Below are 19,891 nucleotides of genomic sequence, written 5' to 3' on the forward strand. Positions count from 1 at the left end.
GAGATGCAAAACCCATAAAACAACATCTGTATCGAATGAACAGGGGAAAATGTGAATTTGCCGAACAAGAAATTAAGTATATGTTAGAGAATGATATTATTAGACATTCTAATTCAAATTGGAGTTCACCGTGTGTTATGGTGCCTAAGCCAGACAATAGTATTAGGTTTTGTACAGAGTACAGGAAGGTGAATGCTGTGACAAAAACTGATGCATATCCAATCCCTAGGGTAGATGATTGTGTGGATAAAGTTGGACAAGCCAAATTCCTTACAAAGATTGATTTGTTAAAAGGTTATTGGTGTGTTCCATTGACGGATAGAGATAGAGAGATTTCTGCATTTGTAACCGCATCTGGGTTATATGAATATAATGTTCTTCCATTTGGGATGAAGAATGCACCAGGTACTTTTCAGAGGATGGTTAACAGTGTGATTCAAGATACAGATGCCTATATTGATGATTTAGTTACCGGAAATAATACGTGGAAAGCACACTTTACTGCGGTGGAGAAACTATTTGAGAGACTTTCAAAAGCTAACAAATATTAACTTAGCTAAAAGTGAATTTGGCCATGCCACAGTGACTTACCTTGGTTATGTTGTGGGTCAAGGAAAGTTAGCTCTTGTTCAAGCAAAAGTTCAGGCAATTTTAGAAGTACCCACTCCAACTGGTAAGAAAACTCTCAGAAGATTCTTGGGTATGGTAAGATATTACAGAAAATTTTGTAAGAATTTTGCGAGTATTGCTCTTCCATTAACTAATCTCTTGAAGAAAAATGAAAAGTTTGTTTGGACATAGTCTTGTCAGGAAGCATTTGATAAATTGAAAACTATAATATGTAGTCAACCTGTACTCAAATCTCCTGACTTTGAAAAACCATTTTTGTTAGCTGTAGATGCTATTGATGAAGCTGCAGGAGCAGTGTTACTTCAAAGAGATGGTGATGAAGTTGATCGTCCGGTAGCTTATTTTCTAAGAAATTTAATGCCCATCAAAGAAATTATTCAACAATAGAAAAGGAATTATTATCCCTTGTTTTGGCTTTACAACATTTTGAAGTGTGTGTTAGTACTAATCATAAACCACTCACAGTTTATACAGATCATAATCTGTTAGTGTTTTTGAGTAAGATGAAAAACAAAAATAGAAGATTATTAAATTGGAGTTTAATGTTACAGGAGTACAATATTTTGATCACTCATATTAAAGGTAAAGATAATATGATTGCTGATTGTCTATCTAGATGTTAAATGTACAATGAAATTTTTTTATGGAGTGGTATTTTAACATTTGTAACACTCCTACTGTATATTACTTTGTAAAGTGCTGAAAGATAATACTGTGTATATTGTGTATGTTGTAAATTTTATACCTTTGTACTTTTTTGTGTAAATTGTTAATTGTTAAAATGTTGTTCCTTAAGAGACCAAAATTTTTTGGGAGGGAGGTGTGACATACCTCAAGGTGATCTTGTGACTTTCTTGTGAGAATGATGTAATGGTCTTTTGGAGGTCACCTGATGTAATTTTCCCGCCGATGTGAGGTCACATGAAGACATGTTCACCACAGGTATAAAAGGGAAGACGCAGTTAGTTTTCCAGCTAGAACGTTAGTCAGTGTCTCCGCTCCATTGCGTATTTGTTTTATGATGCAGTTTCATTTTTAAAACTGAGTGTTACATTCTATTGTAAGGTACAATAGTGCTGGATTGGCAGTTTACCCATTTCTGCCAGATTTGTTGATGTACCTTTTCAGTAGTATTGGAGAGTGAAGACTTTATCGAAGTACAGGATATGAAGGATTAAGAGAAGTCGGGAATGTTCGGCAGTTTAATAAAGGATCGACCTTATTGAGTCTTGGTTGAAGAAGTAGCGACCTGCATCGAAGATAATTCCTGCCAAAAGAGCAAGGTAGTTTATGCAGGATTTGCTCACCAGAAGAAAGGTCAGTTGTTTTAAGCTGTTTATTTCCTTCTTTGTGGATCCTTTTGGACAGAACCAGCAGGAAAGCCACGTCTATGAAGGAATCCTTCTCCAGGGAAGTCTCTCCCAATTGAATGTATAAATCTGTTGAACTTTCGAATTTACCATTTTAAGAACTGTATTTGACTTTACTGCTTTAAGAACTGTTTTCGCATTTATCGCTTTAAGAACCAGTACCAAGTGGCAATTTGTTGAATGGCTGCATAGCGGTTAACTTCCAGTTAAGGTTTTTGTTTGTTTTTTTTAATTGTTTATCTGTGTTTAATAAATGTTTGGTTGTTTTTATATAACCTGACTCGATTGATATTCATTGTTGCCACTTATGTAACAGCTCTGAAATACCACAAGGGAGGGGAGTTGACCACTGAAGACACCTCGGTGAGAGAGAGGTCACGGCAACTGAACCCTGCAGCCGTGGAAGACATAGGCAGCGTGTTTGTGGATTATAGGACTTTGAACAGGCGCACTGTTATTGACCACAATACGGTCCTGAGGGCCGAAGACGCAATGGTCTGTTTGTGTGGTGCGACGTGGTTGAATGTGCTGGATCTGAGGAGTGGATGTTGCCAGATCCCGATGAGTGAGGCTGACAAGGAGAAGATGGCCGTTATGGGTCCCCTAGGATTCTTCCGGTCCAAAAAGATGTCACAGGGCATATCTGGAGCCCCTGCAACCTTCCCACGGGGCATGGGGAAGACCATGGGGGATGTGGAGGTGTTTGGAGTTTTGGCTTATGTGGATGATCGCCTAGGGTTTGGATTCGTCTTGGGGGACGATGATGTGAGGCAAGTGCCGGAGCCCAGGACAACCACTGAAGAATTGGCATTCACGCTTGTCAAAGTGGAGACGGGGAAATGGAATTCCGAGCCGAAACTGCGGTTATTTACTGATGAATTAATCCAGAGAGACAAACCAATGACCAAGCTTTGAAAGGATCAGCAGAAACTCAAGAAATCGATCCAGAACAGATTGGAAGAAGCTGGTGGTGTAATTGCGTCCCAGTTGGAGATGGACATGAAGCGTGAGTCAGAACTGCTGAGACTGGGGCGAGAGTTGGAGGAGTCGGAGAAGAAGCTGACATCTCGACTGCAGGAGGCTGAAGAGGCTACAGAGGCAGCCCAGGCTAAGTGCTTCAGTTTGGAGAAAATCAAACAGCAGCTACCGATCGAGGAAATGAGGAAGAATATGGATTCGAAGGATGATGTGCTGGATGTGTGGTACATGCTGCCTTTCGCTAACTTCCCCTTGATTGAGGAAGAGACTTTTGGCCCTTCTCCCACTGAGTCAAGTGTAGTGGGGAGGGCTAGCTGTGGGCAGCCTGGGTTACTGCAGGACCCTGAAGGAAAAGAAGTGGGGCCCTGGATGCGGGACAGGGGGCTCTGAGTTGCAGTGGGGGCATGAGTGAGAGATTGAGAGAGGAGTTGGCAAGCAGACCCAAGGTATCCCCAGTAGTGTCCGAGTCTGAAGGGTTTAGGTGAGGGGCATTGTATTCATTTGCTAACCAATTGGGATAGATGTTATTCTTTGTGTGTCTGTAAGCTATCGTTTCATGGGCTTTAGGGCAGAAGGCGATGGGGACAGAGAGAGGAGACATGATGCTGTAAGCCGGGCGGCAGAACAGACCCTGAGCGGGAGTTCGAGGCCCAGGGTCTTCGGCAAGGAGAGGCGACGAAGACAGACTCATATGGAGCATCTGGTCAACCACCGTGGTTGGTCCCAGGTGGTCGGAGGGAATCGAATGGTGGAAAGAAGACCCCGTTAATTGAGCTCCAACGGTTGTGCACGAACTGGTTGAACTTTGATAAGTTTGGTGCCTTTTATTTTCCTTTTATATTTTATCTCTACATAGTTCTAGTAAGATCTATAAAGTGTAATCATTTAATCGCATATGGTGTATTGTCAGTTATTTGGCGGGGTGGGGTACATCACACAGCATCCACACAAACTCGATTACCCAGTTTGGTGGGGCCGAAGGCTGCTCCCCCTAGACGGAAGTGAGCTGAGTGAGCCTGAGGCTTACCAGGGGGCTACAGGTATAAAATGGTTAGATTTTTTTTTAGATAATGAGAACACTCAGTCCTCTTTTATTGTCATTTAGAAATGCATACGTGCATTAAGAGATGATACAATGTTCCTCCGGAGTGATATCACAGAAAAATAGGACAAACCAAAGACTAACACTGCCAGAACCACATAATTATAACATATAGTTACAGTGGTGCAAAGCAATATCATAATTTGATAAAGAACAAACAATGGGCACGGTAAAAAAAGTCTCAAAGTCCCCGAGTCAATCGACTCTTGAGTCCCTGATAGCGGCAGCAAAAGGGAGAAACTCCCTGCCATAAACCTCCAGGCACTGTCAACTTGCCGATGCCTTGGAAGCAGCCGACCACAGGCGACACTGAGTCCGTCCATCCGAAAACTTCGAGCCTCTGACCAGCCCCTCTGATACAGCCTCCTGAGCGCCATCCTCCACTGAGTGCCTTCGACCTCGTCCCCGCCGCTGAAACAAGCAAAGCCAAGGATTTGGGGCCTTCTGCTCCGGAGATTCCGGTTACCACACAGTAGCAGCAGCAGTGAAGTGGGCATTTCAGAAGTTTTCCAGATGTTCCTCCGTACTCTTACATCTTTCTCCATCAAATCAGGATTGTGCACGGTCCCCTACTTGACAGATTACGGATATCATTCACCGGGGAGGCTGCACGCGCTGCCGTTGTGCCACCATCTTCTCCTCCTCCTAGTTGGTTGTATTATAACATATGTTATGCTATTTTTCTTTGTTAATAAAAATACTTTGATCAAAAAAGACAAATGGGTGTTTGTTGTAACAGAATTAGTGAAGTCCCTGAAGGTTGAGTGTTGTGGTTGCCCAAGGCATTGCCAGCAGTTCCCTGTTACTTCATTGGCATAATCCACATTCCTATTTACTAGTTATTAACCCTCACTATTCTTTCCCCTACAACACCCATTCATTACTAAGATCCTTTTCTTTATGGTGTACAGTATGTGCTAACCTCATAAGTACTTCTAAAATGCATCACCTCACATTTGAATTACACTGCCAGTTTCACCCATTTCACCAACACATTGATATGTCTCTGTAGCCTAAGGCTCTCTGTTGTACAATCAACAACTCCACCAATCTTCAATGTCATCCATGTATGCATCCTTACTTTTTGAACAAGCTGTCAAAGTGGTTGAGCCAGGTACAATAATATTATTGAAAGATATTTGAGTAGGCAAGGTTTGGAGGTATATAGGCCAGACACAAGTAAAGGGGATTAGTTTAGATGGGTATCTTGGACGGCATGGAAAAAATTGAGCCAAAGCTCCTGTTTCGATGTCATGTGACTATGACATCCACATCCAATTCAGTACAGGCCGAATAAATGTGGAGGTTTCCTAAAAATATGGCACTTGCTGGGAGGAAGTCTTCTGAAGGTCCACAACAACCTGTACACTGGAATGTAAAGTTTCTCTTGTGATTAAAAGTTCCAAGTTATTAATGGGGGGCCATTAATGGGCATTGAGTGGAATGGACAGTTGGCAGTGATCACAAGAAACCTGCAGAAATCAAAGTCAAGTTTATTGTCATGTGCACAAGTATATGTGTACACAGGTCCAATAAGAAAATTACTCATAGCAGCATCACAAACATGTACCGTCAGATGCACCGCATTTCCAAGCAGTACCTAGGATCCCACCACCTTGAGGAGGTTGGAAGTACAAAATAATTTAGTTAAACAAAACCTGTGAAGCAGATAAATATTAAGTGCTGATCTGAGAGAGTAATGGAACATTTAACCCTGTTTTAATGAGTAAAAGCAGAGCAAGCTCCTCACTTCAACAGAATGCATATCCTGTGCTATGTGGCAATTCAAAATGCTTCCCACACTCTGGACTACTACATGCAAGATGCAGAGCCAAACAGAAGAGCTTAAAATGCGAACTGTAGACTTTGAGCAGCAAGTCATAAACACAAGAGATTCTACAGATACTGGAAATCATGTGCAACATACAAAATATTGGAGGAACTCAGCAGGTCAAGCAGCATCTATGGAGGGGAATGGACAATGTTTCAGGTTGAGACCCTCCATCTGATCCAAATGAAAAGCTTTGGTCCAAGAAGTTGACTGTCCACTTCTCTCCATAGCTGCTGCCTGACCCTCTGAGTTCCTCTGGCAGTTGCTGCAGATATCTTGTGTTTGCTTGTTGTGGCTCAAATAATGACGGGCTCTGTAACTTCACTGCCTGAAGGGATGGGAGATTAAGACACTCACAACATTGAAATGATACCAGGATAAACAACTTATTAATGTAGGCACGTGGCCAAATGGTTAAAGCATTGGACTAGCGACCTGAAGGCCGTGAGTTGGAGCCCCAGCCGAGGGAACGTGTTGTGTCCTTGAGCAAGGCACTTAATCACACATCGCTCTGCGATGACACTGGTGCCAAGCTGTACGGGTCCTAATGACCTTCCCTTGGACAACATTGGTGTCGTGGAGAGGGGAGACTTGCAGTATGGGCAACTGCTGGTCTTCCATACAACCTTGCCCAGGCTTGCACCCTGGAGAGTGAAGACTTTCCAGGCGCAGATCCAAGGTCTCGCAAGACTAACGGATGCCTTTATTTTAAGTTAATCTACAGAAGAAAGAGAGCTGGAAGTAGGTCTTGGACCACTCAATGCAATGGGAGATAGGTTGCGCTGTAGATATTGGGATGTGAAAGAATGATTACACTGGGCAAGTGTTGCTTCCTCAGAATTTTTCTTTTGGTTATGATAGACCGCTTGAAACTGAACATAAATATAATTTCAGACTACTTGTATCACGCAGGAATTTGGAGAAAAAAAATTAACTTTTATTGAATATTATGCGTTTAATTAGATAACCGTGCTGATGCTTTGCAATAGTTCAACTGAGCTAAAGAAAATTTTGTTGATAATTTTCATTTTGGGGTTTCTCACTGAAGTGCGCAACAATAATCAGCCAGCATTGATGGATTCGAGTTGCCCTGATACTGTTTCTCCATGACTACAATGTCCTGGTGAAACCTTTCACCATGCTCGGTACTGACAGCGCTAAGATTTGCAGGAAGGAAGTCTAAATGGGAATGCAGAAAATGAACCTTTAGTGACATGTTGCTCTTCATGGTTTTGCATGCTTGAAGTATTTTGTCAATCAGCTGCATATAGTTTAGTGCTTTGTAAATGTCAAGAAATTTTTCAACAGCCTTTTTGAATGCCTTCCATGTGACTTATCTAGTTGGACTAGATGTTCTTTGAATTGCCTGTCATTGGTGACCAGTTTGATTTGTTGATGAACAAAAATATATATTGTAAACAACTGGGGTCCCAGCACTGAGCCTTGCGGTACCCCACTAGTCACTGCCTGCCATTCTGAAGAGGTCCCGTTTATTCCCACTCTTTGCCTCCTGTCTGCCAACAAATTCTCTATCCATATCAATACCTTACCCCCAATACCGTGTGCTTTAAGTTTGCAAACTAATCTCCTGTGTGGGACCTTGTCAAAAGCCTTTTGAAAATCCAAATATACCACATCCACTGGTTCTCCCCTATCCACTCTACTAGTTACATCCTCAAAAAATTCTGAGATTCGTCAGACATAATTTTCCTTTCACAAATCCATGCTGACTTTGTCCAATGATTTCACTGCTTTCCAAATGTGCTGTTATCACACCTTTGATAACTGACTCTAGCATCCTCCCCACCACCGATGCCAGGCTAACCGGTCTACAATTCCCTGGTTTCTCTCTCCCTCCTTTTTTAAAAAGTGGGGTTACATTAGCCACCCTCCAATCCTCAGGAACTAGTCCAGAATCTAAAGAGTTTTGAAAAATTATCACTAATGCATCCACTATTTCTTGGGCTACTTCCTTAAGCACTCTGGGATGCAGACCATCTGGCCCTGGGGATTCATCTGCCTTTAATCCCTTCAATTTACCTAACACCACTTCCCTACTAACATGTATTTCCCTCAGTTCCTCCATCTCAGTGGACCCTCTGTCCCCTACTATTTCCATTAGCTCTTCATTCAGCTCTGGAACATCTGGACAGTGAAGATGCATACACCAGGATGTTCTTCGTTGACTATACTTCAGCATTCAACACTATCATCCCCTCAAAGCTAATCAATACACTCCAATACCTAGGCATTGATACCTCCTTGTGCAACTGGACCCTCGATTTCCTCACTTGCAGACCCCAGTCAGTTCAGATTGGCAACAACATCTCCTCCACAATCAACATCAACACAGGTGCACCACAGGCTGTGTGCTTAGATCCCTGCTCTACTCAGCTCCAACACCACATTTAAATCTGCTGGTGACACCACTGTTGTTGGCCAAATCAAAGGTGGAGACAAACTGGAATCTTGGAGGGGGATTGAACATCTGGTTGAATAGTGCCACAACAAAAACCTCTCACTCAACAGCAGCAAATTCAAAGAGTTGATTATTGACTACATGGAGAAGAATCCAAATCCAAAGATGCAAGTGCCCATCCTCTTTAGGTGAATGGAGGTGGAGAGGGTCAGTAACCTAAAATTCCTTAGCATTATCATTTCACAAAATCTGTCCAAGGACCAGCACGCAAGTCTCATTACAAAGAAGGCATAGCAGTGCCTCTACTTTCTTAGAATTTTGCACAGATTTGGCATGTCATCTAAAACCTTGCAATCTTCTATAGATGCAGTGTAGAGTATCCTGACTGGTTGCATCACGGCCTGATATGGAAACACCAATGTCCAAGAACAAAAAAGCCTACGAAAGTGGTAAATATAGCCCAGTCCATCACAGGAAAAGCCCTCCCTGTCATTGAACACAAGTACGAGTAATGCTGCCACAGGAAAGCATCCAGCATCAAGGACATCCACCATCCATACCATCCCCTCTTCTTGCTGCTGCCATCTTGAAGAAGTGGAGCTTTGGGTCCCAAATTACCAGGTTCAGGAACAGTTGTTATCCTTCAACTATCAGGCTCCTGAAACAGCATTGGCATCTTCACTCACCTCAACACTGAATTGATTCCACAAGCTATGGACTCACTTTCAAGGACTCAAGTGTAATATATACACTTCCTCTACATCTGTGCCAAGTGCATCGAGATGCAGCTCCTAAGGGACCGCGTTACGGAACTGGAGCTGCAGCTCGATGACCTTCGTCTGGTCAGGGAGAGTGAGGAGGTGATAGAGAGGAGTGGAAGGCAGGTGGTCACACCGGGGCCACGGGAGGCAGACAAGTGGGTCACGGTTAGGAGGGGGAAGGGGAAGAGTCAGGTAATAGAGAGTACCCCGCTGGCTGTGCCCCTTAACAATAGGTACTCCTGTTTGAGTACTGTTGCGGGGGACAGCTTACCCGGGGGAAGCAACAGTGGCCGTGCCTCTGGCACAGAGTCTGGCCCTGTAGCTCAGAAGGGTAGGGCAAGGAAGAGGAGGGCAGTTGTGATAGGGGACTCGATAGTAAGGGGGTCAGATAGGCGATTCTGTGGATGCAGTCCAAAGACCCAGATGGTAGTTTGCCTCCCTGGTGCCAGGGTCCGGGATATTTCTGATCGTGTTCAATATATCCTGAAGTGGGAGGGTGAGGAGCCAGAGGTCGTGGTACATATAGGTACCAATGACATAGGTAGGAAAAGGGAAGAGGTCCTGAAAGGAGAATATAGGGAGCTAGAGAGTTGAGAAAAAGGACTGCAAAGGTAGTAATCTCGAGATTACTGCCTGTGCCACGCGACAGTGAGAGTAGGAATGCGATGAGGTGGAGGATAAATGCGTGGCTGAGGGATTGGAGCAGGAGGCAGGGATTCAAGTTTTTGGATCATTGGGACCTCTTTTGGCACAGGCGTGACCTGTACAAATAGAACGGGTTACACTTGAATCCTAGGGGGACCAATATTCTGGCAGGGAGATTAGCGAGGGCTACTGAGGTGACCTTAAACTAGAATGGTTGGGGGGTGGGAATCAAATTAAAGAGGCTAGGCGAGATGAGGTTAGTTCACAACAGGGGGATGGGAACCAGTGCAGAGAGCCAGAGGGGTGTAAAGTGAGGGTAGAAGCAAAAAGTAGTAAGGAGAAAAGTAAAAGTGGCAGGCCGACAAATCCAGGGCAAGCATCAAAAAGGGCCACTTTTCAACATTATTGTATAAGGGCTAAGAGAGTTGTAAAAGAGCGCCTGAAGGCTTTGTGTGTCAATGCAAGGAGCATTCGTAACAAGGTGGATGAATTGAAAGTGCAGATTGTTATTAATGATTATGACATAGTTGGGATCACAGAGACATGGCTCCAGGGTGACCAAGGATGGGAGCTCAACATTCAGGGATATTCAATATTCAGGAGGGACAGACATGAAAGAAAAGGAGGTGGGGTGGCGTTGCTGGTTAAAGATGAGATTAACGTAATAGAAAGGAAGGACATAAGCCGGGAAGATGTCGAATCGATATGGGTAGAGCTGCGTAACACTAAGGGGCAGAAAACGCTGGTGGGAGTTGTGTACAGGCCACCTAGCAGCAGTAGTGAGGTTGGAGATGGTATTGTGTGCAATAAAGGAACAGCAGTTATAATGGGTGACTTCAATCTACATGTAGATTGGGTGAACCAAATTGGTAAAGGTGCTGAGGAAGAGGATTTCTTGGAATGTATGCGGGATGGTTTTTTGAACCAACATGTGGAGGAACCAACTAGAGAGCAGGCTATTCTGGACTGGGTTTTGAGCAATGAGGAAGGGTTAATTAGCAATCTTGTCGTGAGAGACCCCTTGGGTAAGAGTGACCATAATATGGTGGAATTCTTCATTAAGATGGAGAGTGACATAGTTAATTCAGAAACAAAGGTTCTGAACTTAAAGAGGGGTAACTTTGAAGGTATGAGATGTGAATTTGCTAAGATAGACTGGTAAATGACACTTAAAGGATTGACGGTGGATATGCAATGGCAAGCATTTAAAGATTGCATGGATGAACTACAACAATTGTTCATCCCAGTTTGGCAAAAGAATAAATCAAGGAAGGTAGTGCACCCATGGCTGACAAGAGAAATTAGGGATAGTATCAATTCCAAAGAAGAAGCATACAAATTAGCCAGAAAAAGTGGCTCACCTGAGGACTGGGAAAAATTCAGAGTTCAGCAGAGGAGGACAAAGGGCTTAATTAGGAAGGGGAAAAAGGATTATGAGAGAAAACTGGCAGGGAACATAAAAACTGACTGTAAAAGCTTTTATAGATATGTAAAAAGGAAAAGACTGGTAAAGACAAATGTAGGTCCCCTACAGACAGAAACAGGTGAATTGACTATGGGGAGCAAGGTCATGACAGACCAATTGAATAATTACTTTGGTTCCGTCTTCACTAAGGAGGACATAAATAATCTTCCCGAAATAGTAGGGGACAGAGGGTCCAGTGAGATGGAGGAACTGAGCAAAATACATGTTAGTAGGGAAGTGGTGTTAGGTAAATTGAAGGGATTGAAGGCAGATAAATCCCCAGGGCCAGATGGTCTGCATCCCAGAGTGCTTAAGGAAGTAGCCCAAGAAATAGTGGATGCATTAGTGATAATTTTTCAAAACTCGTTAGATTCTGGACTACTTCCTGAGGATTGGAGGGTGGCTAATGTAACCCCACTTTTTAAAAAAGGAGGGAGAGAGAAACCAGGCAATTATAGACCGGTTAGCCTAACGTCGGTGGTGGGGAAACTGCTGGAGTCAGTTATCAAAGATGTGATAACAGCACATTTGGAAAGCAGTGAAATCATTGGACAAAGTCAGCATGGATTTGTGAAAGGAAAATCATGTCTGACGAATCTCATAGAATTTTTTTGAGGATGTAACTAGTAGAGTGGATAGGGGAGAACCAGTGGATGTGGTATATTTGGATTTTCAAAAGGCTTTTGACAAGGTCCCACACAGGAGATTAGTGTGCAAAATTAAAGCACACGGTAGTGGGGGTAAGGTATTGATATGGATAGAGAATTGGTTGGCAGACAGGAAGCAAAGAGTGGGAATAAACGGGACCTTTTCAGAATGGCAGGCAGTGGCTAGTGGGGTACCGCAAGGCTCAATGCTGGGACCCCAGTTGTTTACAATATATATTAATGACTTGGATGAGGGAATTAAATGCAGCATCTCCAAGTTTGCGGATGACACGAAGCTGGGCGGCAGTGTTAGCTGTGAGGAGGATGCTAAGAGGATGCAGGGTGACTTGGATAGGTTGGGTGAGTGGGCAAATTCATGGCAGATGCAATTTAATGTGGACAAATGTGAAGTTATCCACTTTGGTGGCAAAAATAGGAAAACAGATTATTATCTGAATGGTGGCCGATTAGGAAAAGGGGAGGTGCAACGAGACCTGGGTGTCACTATACACCAGTCATTGAAAGTGGGCATGCAGGTACAGCAGGCGGTGAAAAAAGGCGAATGGTATGCCGGCATTTATAGCGAGAGGATTCGAGTACAGGAGCAGGGAGGTACTACTGCAGTTGTACAAGGCCTTGGTGAGACCACACCTGGAGTATTGTGTGCAGTTTTGGTCCCCTAATCTGAGGAAAGACATCCTTGCCATAGAGGGAGTACAAAGAAGGTTCACCAGATTGATTCCTGGGATGGCAGGACTTTCATATGATGAAAGACTGGATGAACTGGGCTTGTACTCGTTGGAATTTAGAAGATTGAGGGGGGATCTGATTGAAACGTATAAAATCCTAAAGGGATTGGACAGGCTAGATGCAGGAAGATTGTTCCCGATGTTGGGGAAGTCCAGAACGAGGGGTCACCGTTTGAGTATAGAGGGGAAGCCTTTTAGGACCGAGATTAGGAAAAACTGCTTCACACAGAGAGTGGTGAATCTGTGGAATTCTCTGCCACAAGAAACTGTTGAGGCCAGTTCATTGGCTATATTTAAGAGGGAGTTAGATATGGCCCATGTGGCTACGGGGGTCAGGGGGTATGGAGGGAAGGCTGGGGCGGGGTTCTGAGTTGGATGATCAGCCATGATCATAATAAATGGCGGTGCAGGCTCGAAGGGCCAAATGGCCTACTCCTGCACCTATTTTCTATGTTTCTGTGTTTCTATCTTTTTCAGAGCAATGACCCCCCCCCCCAGTTGATCTGTTGGCTGTAGATTGCTCTCTCTCTCTCTCTCGCTGCGATGTGAATACACCAGTTAAAACCATCTCTCGTGTGTGCTTTTATTTAATTGATATGTAGTTGTGCACAGACACAACATCTACAACTCAGGTTCTCAGTATAATTAACTTATTTATTCATTTGTTTTTTTATTTTTGCACAATTTGTCTTCTTTTACCCATTGGTTGTTTGTCAGTCATTGTATGCAGTTCTTCATGAATTCTATTGCGTTTCTCTGTTCTACTGTGAATGCCCACAAGAAAATGAATCTCAGAGTAGCATATGGTGACATATGTACTTCGATAATAAGTTTACTTTGAATTTTGAACTTTGTTCCCATGTTACTCTTTTTGTGAAGCCTGCCACAAAATATTTAATGTCCTTGTATTTCCTTATTGGCCAGAGACATAACCTTAAGTCTATCTGTTCCCACTCTTGGAAACAGAGGAGCCAAATAAATGAAGCACAGAGAATCAGTATGATTCATAGACTTTACTGTTTGGCAGTTATTAAATACAGTCAATTGGTAAATTTCTAATATTTTCAATTATAAGTGCAAACTATCATCAGTATTTAATTATAAAAAGAAAAACACGTAGTTCAGTTCAACTGAAGCCAAAATCAACTTCTACCCATCCAGATAGTTGGAAGCACTCTTTAACATTTAATCACCAGCACCATATAGACTACACAGAAACTTTCTGAATGATATCAAATAAACTTTTTAGTTCAGTTCAATTGTATTCAATGACTGTATTTTTAAGGTTCATTGGAGCTATGTCAGTGCTCTAAGCACCTAAAGGGCCATTCTTCCTGCATTAATTGAACTCTGATAATCCTTAGTCACAGGACAGTGTAATTGTACTCCCATGGGCACTGCTTCAATTCTGGTATTCCACTCTTCATTGCAAGCTTTCAAGACCTTGAGAGGTATCTACTTGGCTGGCTTGTGTTTTAAAGCTCACACTTTTATTACCCATATATCATCATAGCAAAGTGAACTCCACATCCCTTTAGATGGGATCTAAACATGGGGTCCCGTCAGCTCTCTGCATCTCAGCTGTTGAATAAAAACTTTGAGCCAGAAGGTAAAATGTGTGGCTCACAACAAATGGTCACACGTGTAATTTTTATCTGTTACATTGGGTGCATGGCTGATTTTAAGTCCTGCCAATACTGACATTGAATTGACAAAGATGGGTAAAAGCAAAACCACTGATCCAGTCTATTTATAAATGAGCGGCTTTGGTTAACATCTAAATATTGCTTCTACCATTACATCACAAAAATATTTCTGTGTAAGTAGCTAACAGTGATACAGATAATAAGAAATTATTTTCAGACCATCCTCAGAACTTGCTTGTTCTTACTTGCTCATTAAGAATTCACCAATTCTTAATGTGTACAAATTTACTCCTCCAGCTGCTGAAAAATTGTTTTTCTTTTACAAAGAATCAAAAGCACTTCTCCAATGATCCCATGCTTGTATCCTTCAGTTCACGTGATGGACAGCTTTTGACTCGAGCAGGATGTTACGGATGAAATTCAAAAGGGATATTGATGGTCACTTTCAACAGGACTACTACAGTGTAAAGGGGACCTATTTTGGCACTGGTGTCTACTAAATGGGATATTGTTAATGCATTGTTTATTCTATAATTAAGATTATTGATAGTATAGACAGTAACATAATAATGGACATCATTCCTACCCTGATTCAAAGGCCATATTTTCTTCTGGGATGAACGTCATGGGACTTCACAGACCCAGAGGCTGCAAAGAATATTGACCAAAATGAAGTTGAATTGCAAAACCAAAACTGTTGTAACATGCCAATAATTTGAATCCTTCAACTGGCAACAACATGCAGCCAGAGCTAACCTTTGACTTACTGAGACTAAAGACCGTTCTTCAGAATACTGCTGAAAGGGGGTAAAGGGTTATGGAGAGGAGGTGGGAAAATGGGGCGAAAAAATGTCAGCCATGATCGAATGACGGAGCACATTAAATGGACCAAATAGCCTAATTCTTCTCTTGTATCTTGTGTTCTAAAGGAGAAACAGTCTGCTTACTGCCAGGAATGATCCAACTGAGTACTGCTTCAATTTGCATGGGGAGATGGGGTAGATGAATATGATTCAAAACTTGTTGATTGAGTAGGCCCACAAGAAAATGAATCTCTATGGTTGTATATGGTGATATATGTATACTTTGATAATAAATTTACTTTGAACTAGGGAAGCAAGAAAATGAGATGGTTTGATATGGAAGGCACAGTAAAGATTGTAGCTGGATTGTACAAAGGAAAATAGCCCAAAGCTAAGTTTGTAGAGAGAAAATTTAAAAATTATGCAATAAAATTGGACTTGGTGGGAACTGCAGAGAAGTCTTCCCACTGGCTGAAATCATGTCTTGGATATGAACTATTCCAGGTGTAGCTTTTGGAATTTAGAAGCTTAGCAATAACTTAGGTTTTCCAGGTATTAAGGAGGCATTATAGGAGAGATGGAAGGAAGCACCTTATTGGAGTGTTAAGGTTTTTGGTCATTGACTTTCAGTATAAAACAGGAAGATATATCATCATTGGTACTAGCCTCCGTAGTATCCAAGATATCTTCAAGTAGTGGTGCCTCAGAAAGACAGCGTCTATCATTAAGGATCCCCACCACCCAGAACATGCCCCCTTCTCGTTTTTACCAACAGAAAGGTAAAAAAAAAAGCCTGAAGGCACACACTCAGCGATTCAAGAACAGCTTCTTCCCCTCTGCCACCCAATTTCTACATGGACATTGAACCTATGAACATGACCTACTTTTTTCATTTGTGTTTTTTGTAATACTTATTTTAACTTAACTATTTAATAGACATACATATATATACTTAATGTAACTTAGTATTTTACTCCATATTTATCTATCATGTTTTTCATTGTACTGCTGCCATGAAGTTAACAAATTTCATGACATAGTTCAATGATATTAAAGCTATCTATGATATCTATGAGCATAGAGGGATAAAAGTTAATCTGACATTAATATATTTCTGTTAAATTAAAATATCAAGAGAGATTAATAGAGATGGTGTTAGATCACAGGTCAGGCTTGACTCATTGAAGTGGTGAAGAACAGCCCACTCCATCTCCACTTTTCAATTTTTCTGAGCTTTTTTCCCCTGATCCATAAGATCAAAGTCTTTCACCGATCAACCAATTCTTGAAGGCTAGTTCCAACTTCACCTACCCAGCCTTTTGGGTCATATATTCGAGATCACAGCACCACCAGTTTCAACAAACAAACCATAAGACATAGGAGCAGAATTAAGTCATTCCACCTATTAAGTCTCCTTTGCCAATCAATCATGGCTGATTTGTCATTCTTCTCAAACTTATTCTCCTGCCTTCTCCCGTAATCTTTCACACCCTTACTAATCAAGAACCCATCAACCTCCACCTTAAATACACACAATACTTGGCCTCTACAGCCATCCATTGAATGAATTCCACAGATTCACCACCCTCTGGCTAAAGAAATTCCTCTAAAGGAACATGCTTGTGGTGGAGGGAAATCAATTTTGTATGTGGCCTATGAGACTCTCAGTTGTGTGCCTAGGAAACTTGGGCAAAAGCTTACAAGATATTGGTCTTCAGCAGTCAGGAGAAATCTTGCCTCTTAAATCCAGCAGCGAGATTTGAATCATCAGGGGGATACCTAGGTGGAAAGGTGGGAGAACTGGGAACTGTTAATGGTCAGGAGGACCGTTTTACAAATGTCTTAAAAACTGCAAAGACACTCATGAACTGAGGGATCATTGATGGGATGAAATTGGTGAAGAGAATACAACATTGAAAAATCAGATTACTCCTTCAAAATACATTTGGGTGCTTCCAAACCCCATGCCAAATGAAAGTTCTTGTAGCACGATACCAAACCCTGGGCAAAAAACCACAGGAAGTCACTTTGTGCCTCCAAATTCACTATCTTACATCCACGATGAGTATTCTCCCAGAACAGCAGAATTCATCCTGAAAAGCTGAGGGATTTCTACAATTTTCTACAGCATACCCAAAAGAAAGCTGATTGAAGAAAATCTGTCATTTTTTTAAAACTGAGTTCTACTTTGGAAAATGTCCGTACCATGAAAGTCTGTCTTTATTTTTTTTAATGGAGAATTTCAAAATACATTCACAGATAGAAATAGAATAGAAATTTCCACTCAAAACATTAAATTAACAGCAATGCTGTGCAGTGTACCCGAAAACAAAAACAGGTAATGGTGGAAACACTCCACAGGTCAGGGAACATCTGTGGAAAGAGGAACAGAGTGAATGCTTCAGGTTGAAGACTCTTCACCGATTCTGAGGAAAGGTCTTCATCTTGAATTCTATTTCTCTGTCCACAGCTGCTACTGGCCAGCTGAGTGTTGCCAGCATTTTTTGTTTTACTTCAGTTTTCCAGCATCTGTAGTTTTTGACTTTTCAAACACAAATCCACAGCTAATTCATATGGAAAAAGCTGCCAGTTTACAGCACTGGGTAGAATTCTGCTGCCAGGTGATATCAGGCTATTACATGCAGCTCTTAACTGAACATCTCTACCAGAACTCTTGAAATGCTTCCCTTACCTGGAGTCAAGGATTACAGTGACAAATTAACAGAGCACGGAGCAGCAGCGTCAGTCAATACCACATCACTCCAAGATTTGGCTGTCAGAACCAGATCCTCAGTATAACACCAGGAGATCAGAAGGAGAATTCCCCAGCATGAAATTGGTCAGACCACAGCTCAGACCAGCATTCCATGATACAAAAGATGTGAAGGGTTTCAAAACCCTCAACGTGAGCAGAACAAATGGGAAAATTGGTCAGAGCAATCTTACTCCAATGGAACAAACACAAACAAGTTGGAATCATTTGAATCACAGCTTTCTCTGATGAATCAATATAAGAAAGGGAGGCAACAAGATTATTAAGATAGCCACAGCTGAATGCACATGGAAAAAGGAATCACAGTGGACATCTGTATTACTTCAGTTACATTGTGCATCACTTTCCCAATTACAACCAATGTAAGCCAATCATTCTGTAGTGAAATGCGTTCCTGCATGACGAAAACAATGGAATATCCTTCTTTCAAATCAATACTTAAATGCTGCCCCATTCCTCCCATTCATATTCAGTGTCATACTGGACAAGGTAGAACCTTCTCCTTTTATTGCAGTAATTTTAGCAGTGCAGAGGGCAGCATTCACCTCATATACTGTCCAGTATACATCAGAAGAGAAATCAAGCTGATTCTGGCAACATACCACATTAGCAACTGAGGAGGAACCTCAATCATTTAAAAATGAATAAAAATCAAACCCGTCACTCTGTCCAAAATAGTAATCTACAGCAAAACAGTGAGGTATTTTATTGCTCCAACATCCACCAGTTTCTTCAGAAACAGCTGCTCATGTGTGATATTGTGCTCAGAGTTCTGTAAAAGTAAAGAAAACAATTATGAAGCAGAAGAAAACACATACTTATTTTCCTTAGATCTTTTTATCGTAAGACAATTTTCATTTGTCACATTCATACTTGGTTCATGAGGTGGGGTCTATGTGCCCCTGCAAGCGGATTGTGTAACGAGTTCACCAATGCTCTTGTGAGTATGCGCATTCCAACTAATTACAGTGTCACTATGGTGGCATTTAACTTTCTCCTTTTCATTCTAGTCTTGTTCAGGCTTGACCTAAAGCACAACAATGTTTATACTCCTTGCTTAACCTTTATCTGGGTTTCCAGTGGGCACTGATCTGTGAAAGAAGGGAGTTAAATATCACCATAATGAGACAGCAATTAGTTGGAAAATGCGTATTCATAAACTCAATTGCTGAACCTGCTTCACAATAAGCCTGTGGGGGCATCTAGATCCCACAGCAGAGTCCATGGTTGTAACAGGTAGTAAACAAATATCCTCGTAGGGTCAAGTTAACAGAATCCTTCTAGAGAATTACTTGTTGGCAGCAATCTACAGATCTCATTTCTCATTTTAATTGTCCCATTTCTGACCTAGTAAACTGAATGGCTTATGACATGTTTCAATGAGACAAAGCCAAAATTACAGCCGCTGTCAGACAGTGAAGGATGTTCCACTCTAAAGGAAGTGGCAAAGGCATTTGTTGTAGTAATGACAAGAGGGCAGACAAGCAAAAACAGTTCTGGTTCATGGTCATACATAGATTATAAATATCGCACAAAAAGAGGTGTCACAAAATCACATGCTCACACTAAGGCCATGCCACCCACATATGTGTCTTCTGACGACTAGTATCCAGTTAGTCTCACTCCATCTACCATTCCCTTAAATAGAATCCATTCACCTCTCCCCCCCCCCAAGAATAAAGTCTGATGTCAAATTACTAAAATTCCATCAAGTATCTTTCAGTGTAAAGAAGGGACCACAATACTATATAAAAAAGTCTTCACCAGACAGTAGAAAATGTGTTGATTACACCCAACAACAAAGATTTTGCTTCCTGAATACTTTTGAGTGTATCATATGCATTTCAGACTGCTGATCATAAAAATCACCATGAAATTTCCCTATCACACGCTTTTTTCTTTTTAAAAAATCACTTATATTTGTTATTTCTAATCAAAATTCAAGTCAATTAAAATGTTGCCCACAATGTATGCTGAAAAGTTTGCGACCTTGTCCAGGCTTGCCTGGGTGTGTTTAGTCAGGGTGGATGCTGCGTGGCAGGACAGGTTTTAGAAAGGTTATTAAAGCATTA

The 19,891-nt window shown here is 41.8% G+C and overlaps 1 protein-coding gene across 4 annotated transcripts in view; it reads right to left on the reverse strand.

Annotated features, from left to right (window-relative positions):
- Window positions 1-4,602: 4,602 nt before the first annotated feature.
- Window positions 4,603-19,891, reverse strand: part of LOC134340815 (CMP-N-acetylneuraminate-beta-galactosamide-alpha-2,3-sialyltransferase 4-like) — a 157,437-nt gene continuing 142,148 nt past the window's right edge. For 3 of the 4 annotated variants that reach the window (XM_063038350.1, XM_063038352.1, XM_063038349.1), the window contains one exon: window positions 13,486-18,591. In XM_063038350.1, coding sequence (XP_062894420.1) covers window positions 18,502-18,591 — 90 coding nt within the window. In that variant the 3' untranslated portion in view covers window positions 13,486-18,501. Of the gene's footprint in view, window positions 4,726-13,485; window positions 18,592-19,891 lie in introns of those variants that run through there. The other variant, XM_063038351.1, reaches the window with a different exon arrangement.

Source organism: Mobula hypostoma, chromosome X2 (assembly GCF_963921235.1).
Source record: "Mobula hypostoma chromosome X2, sMobHyp1.1, whole genome shotgun sequence".
Lineage (NCBI taxonomy): Eukaryota > Metazoa > Chordata > Chondrichthyes > Myliobatiformes > Myliobatidae > Mobula > Mobula hypostoma.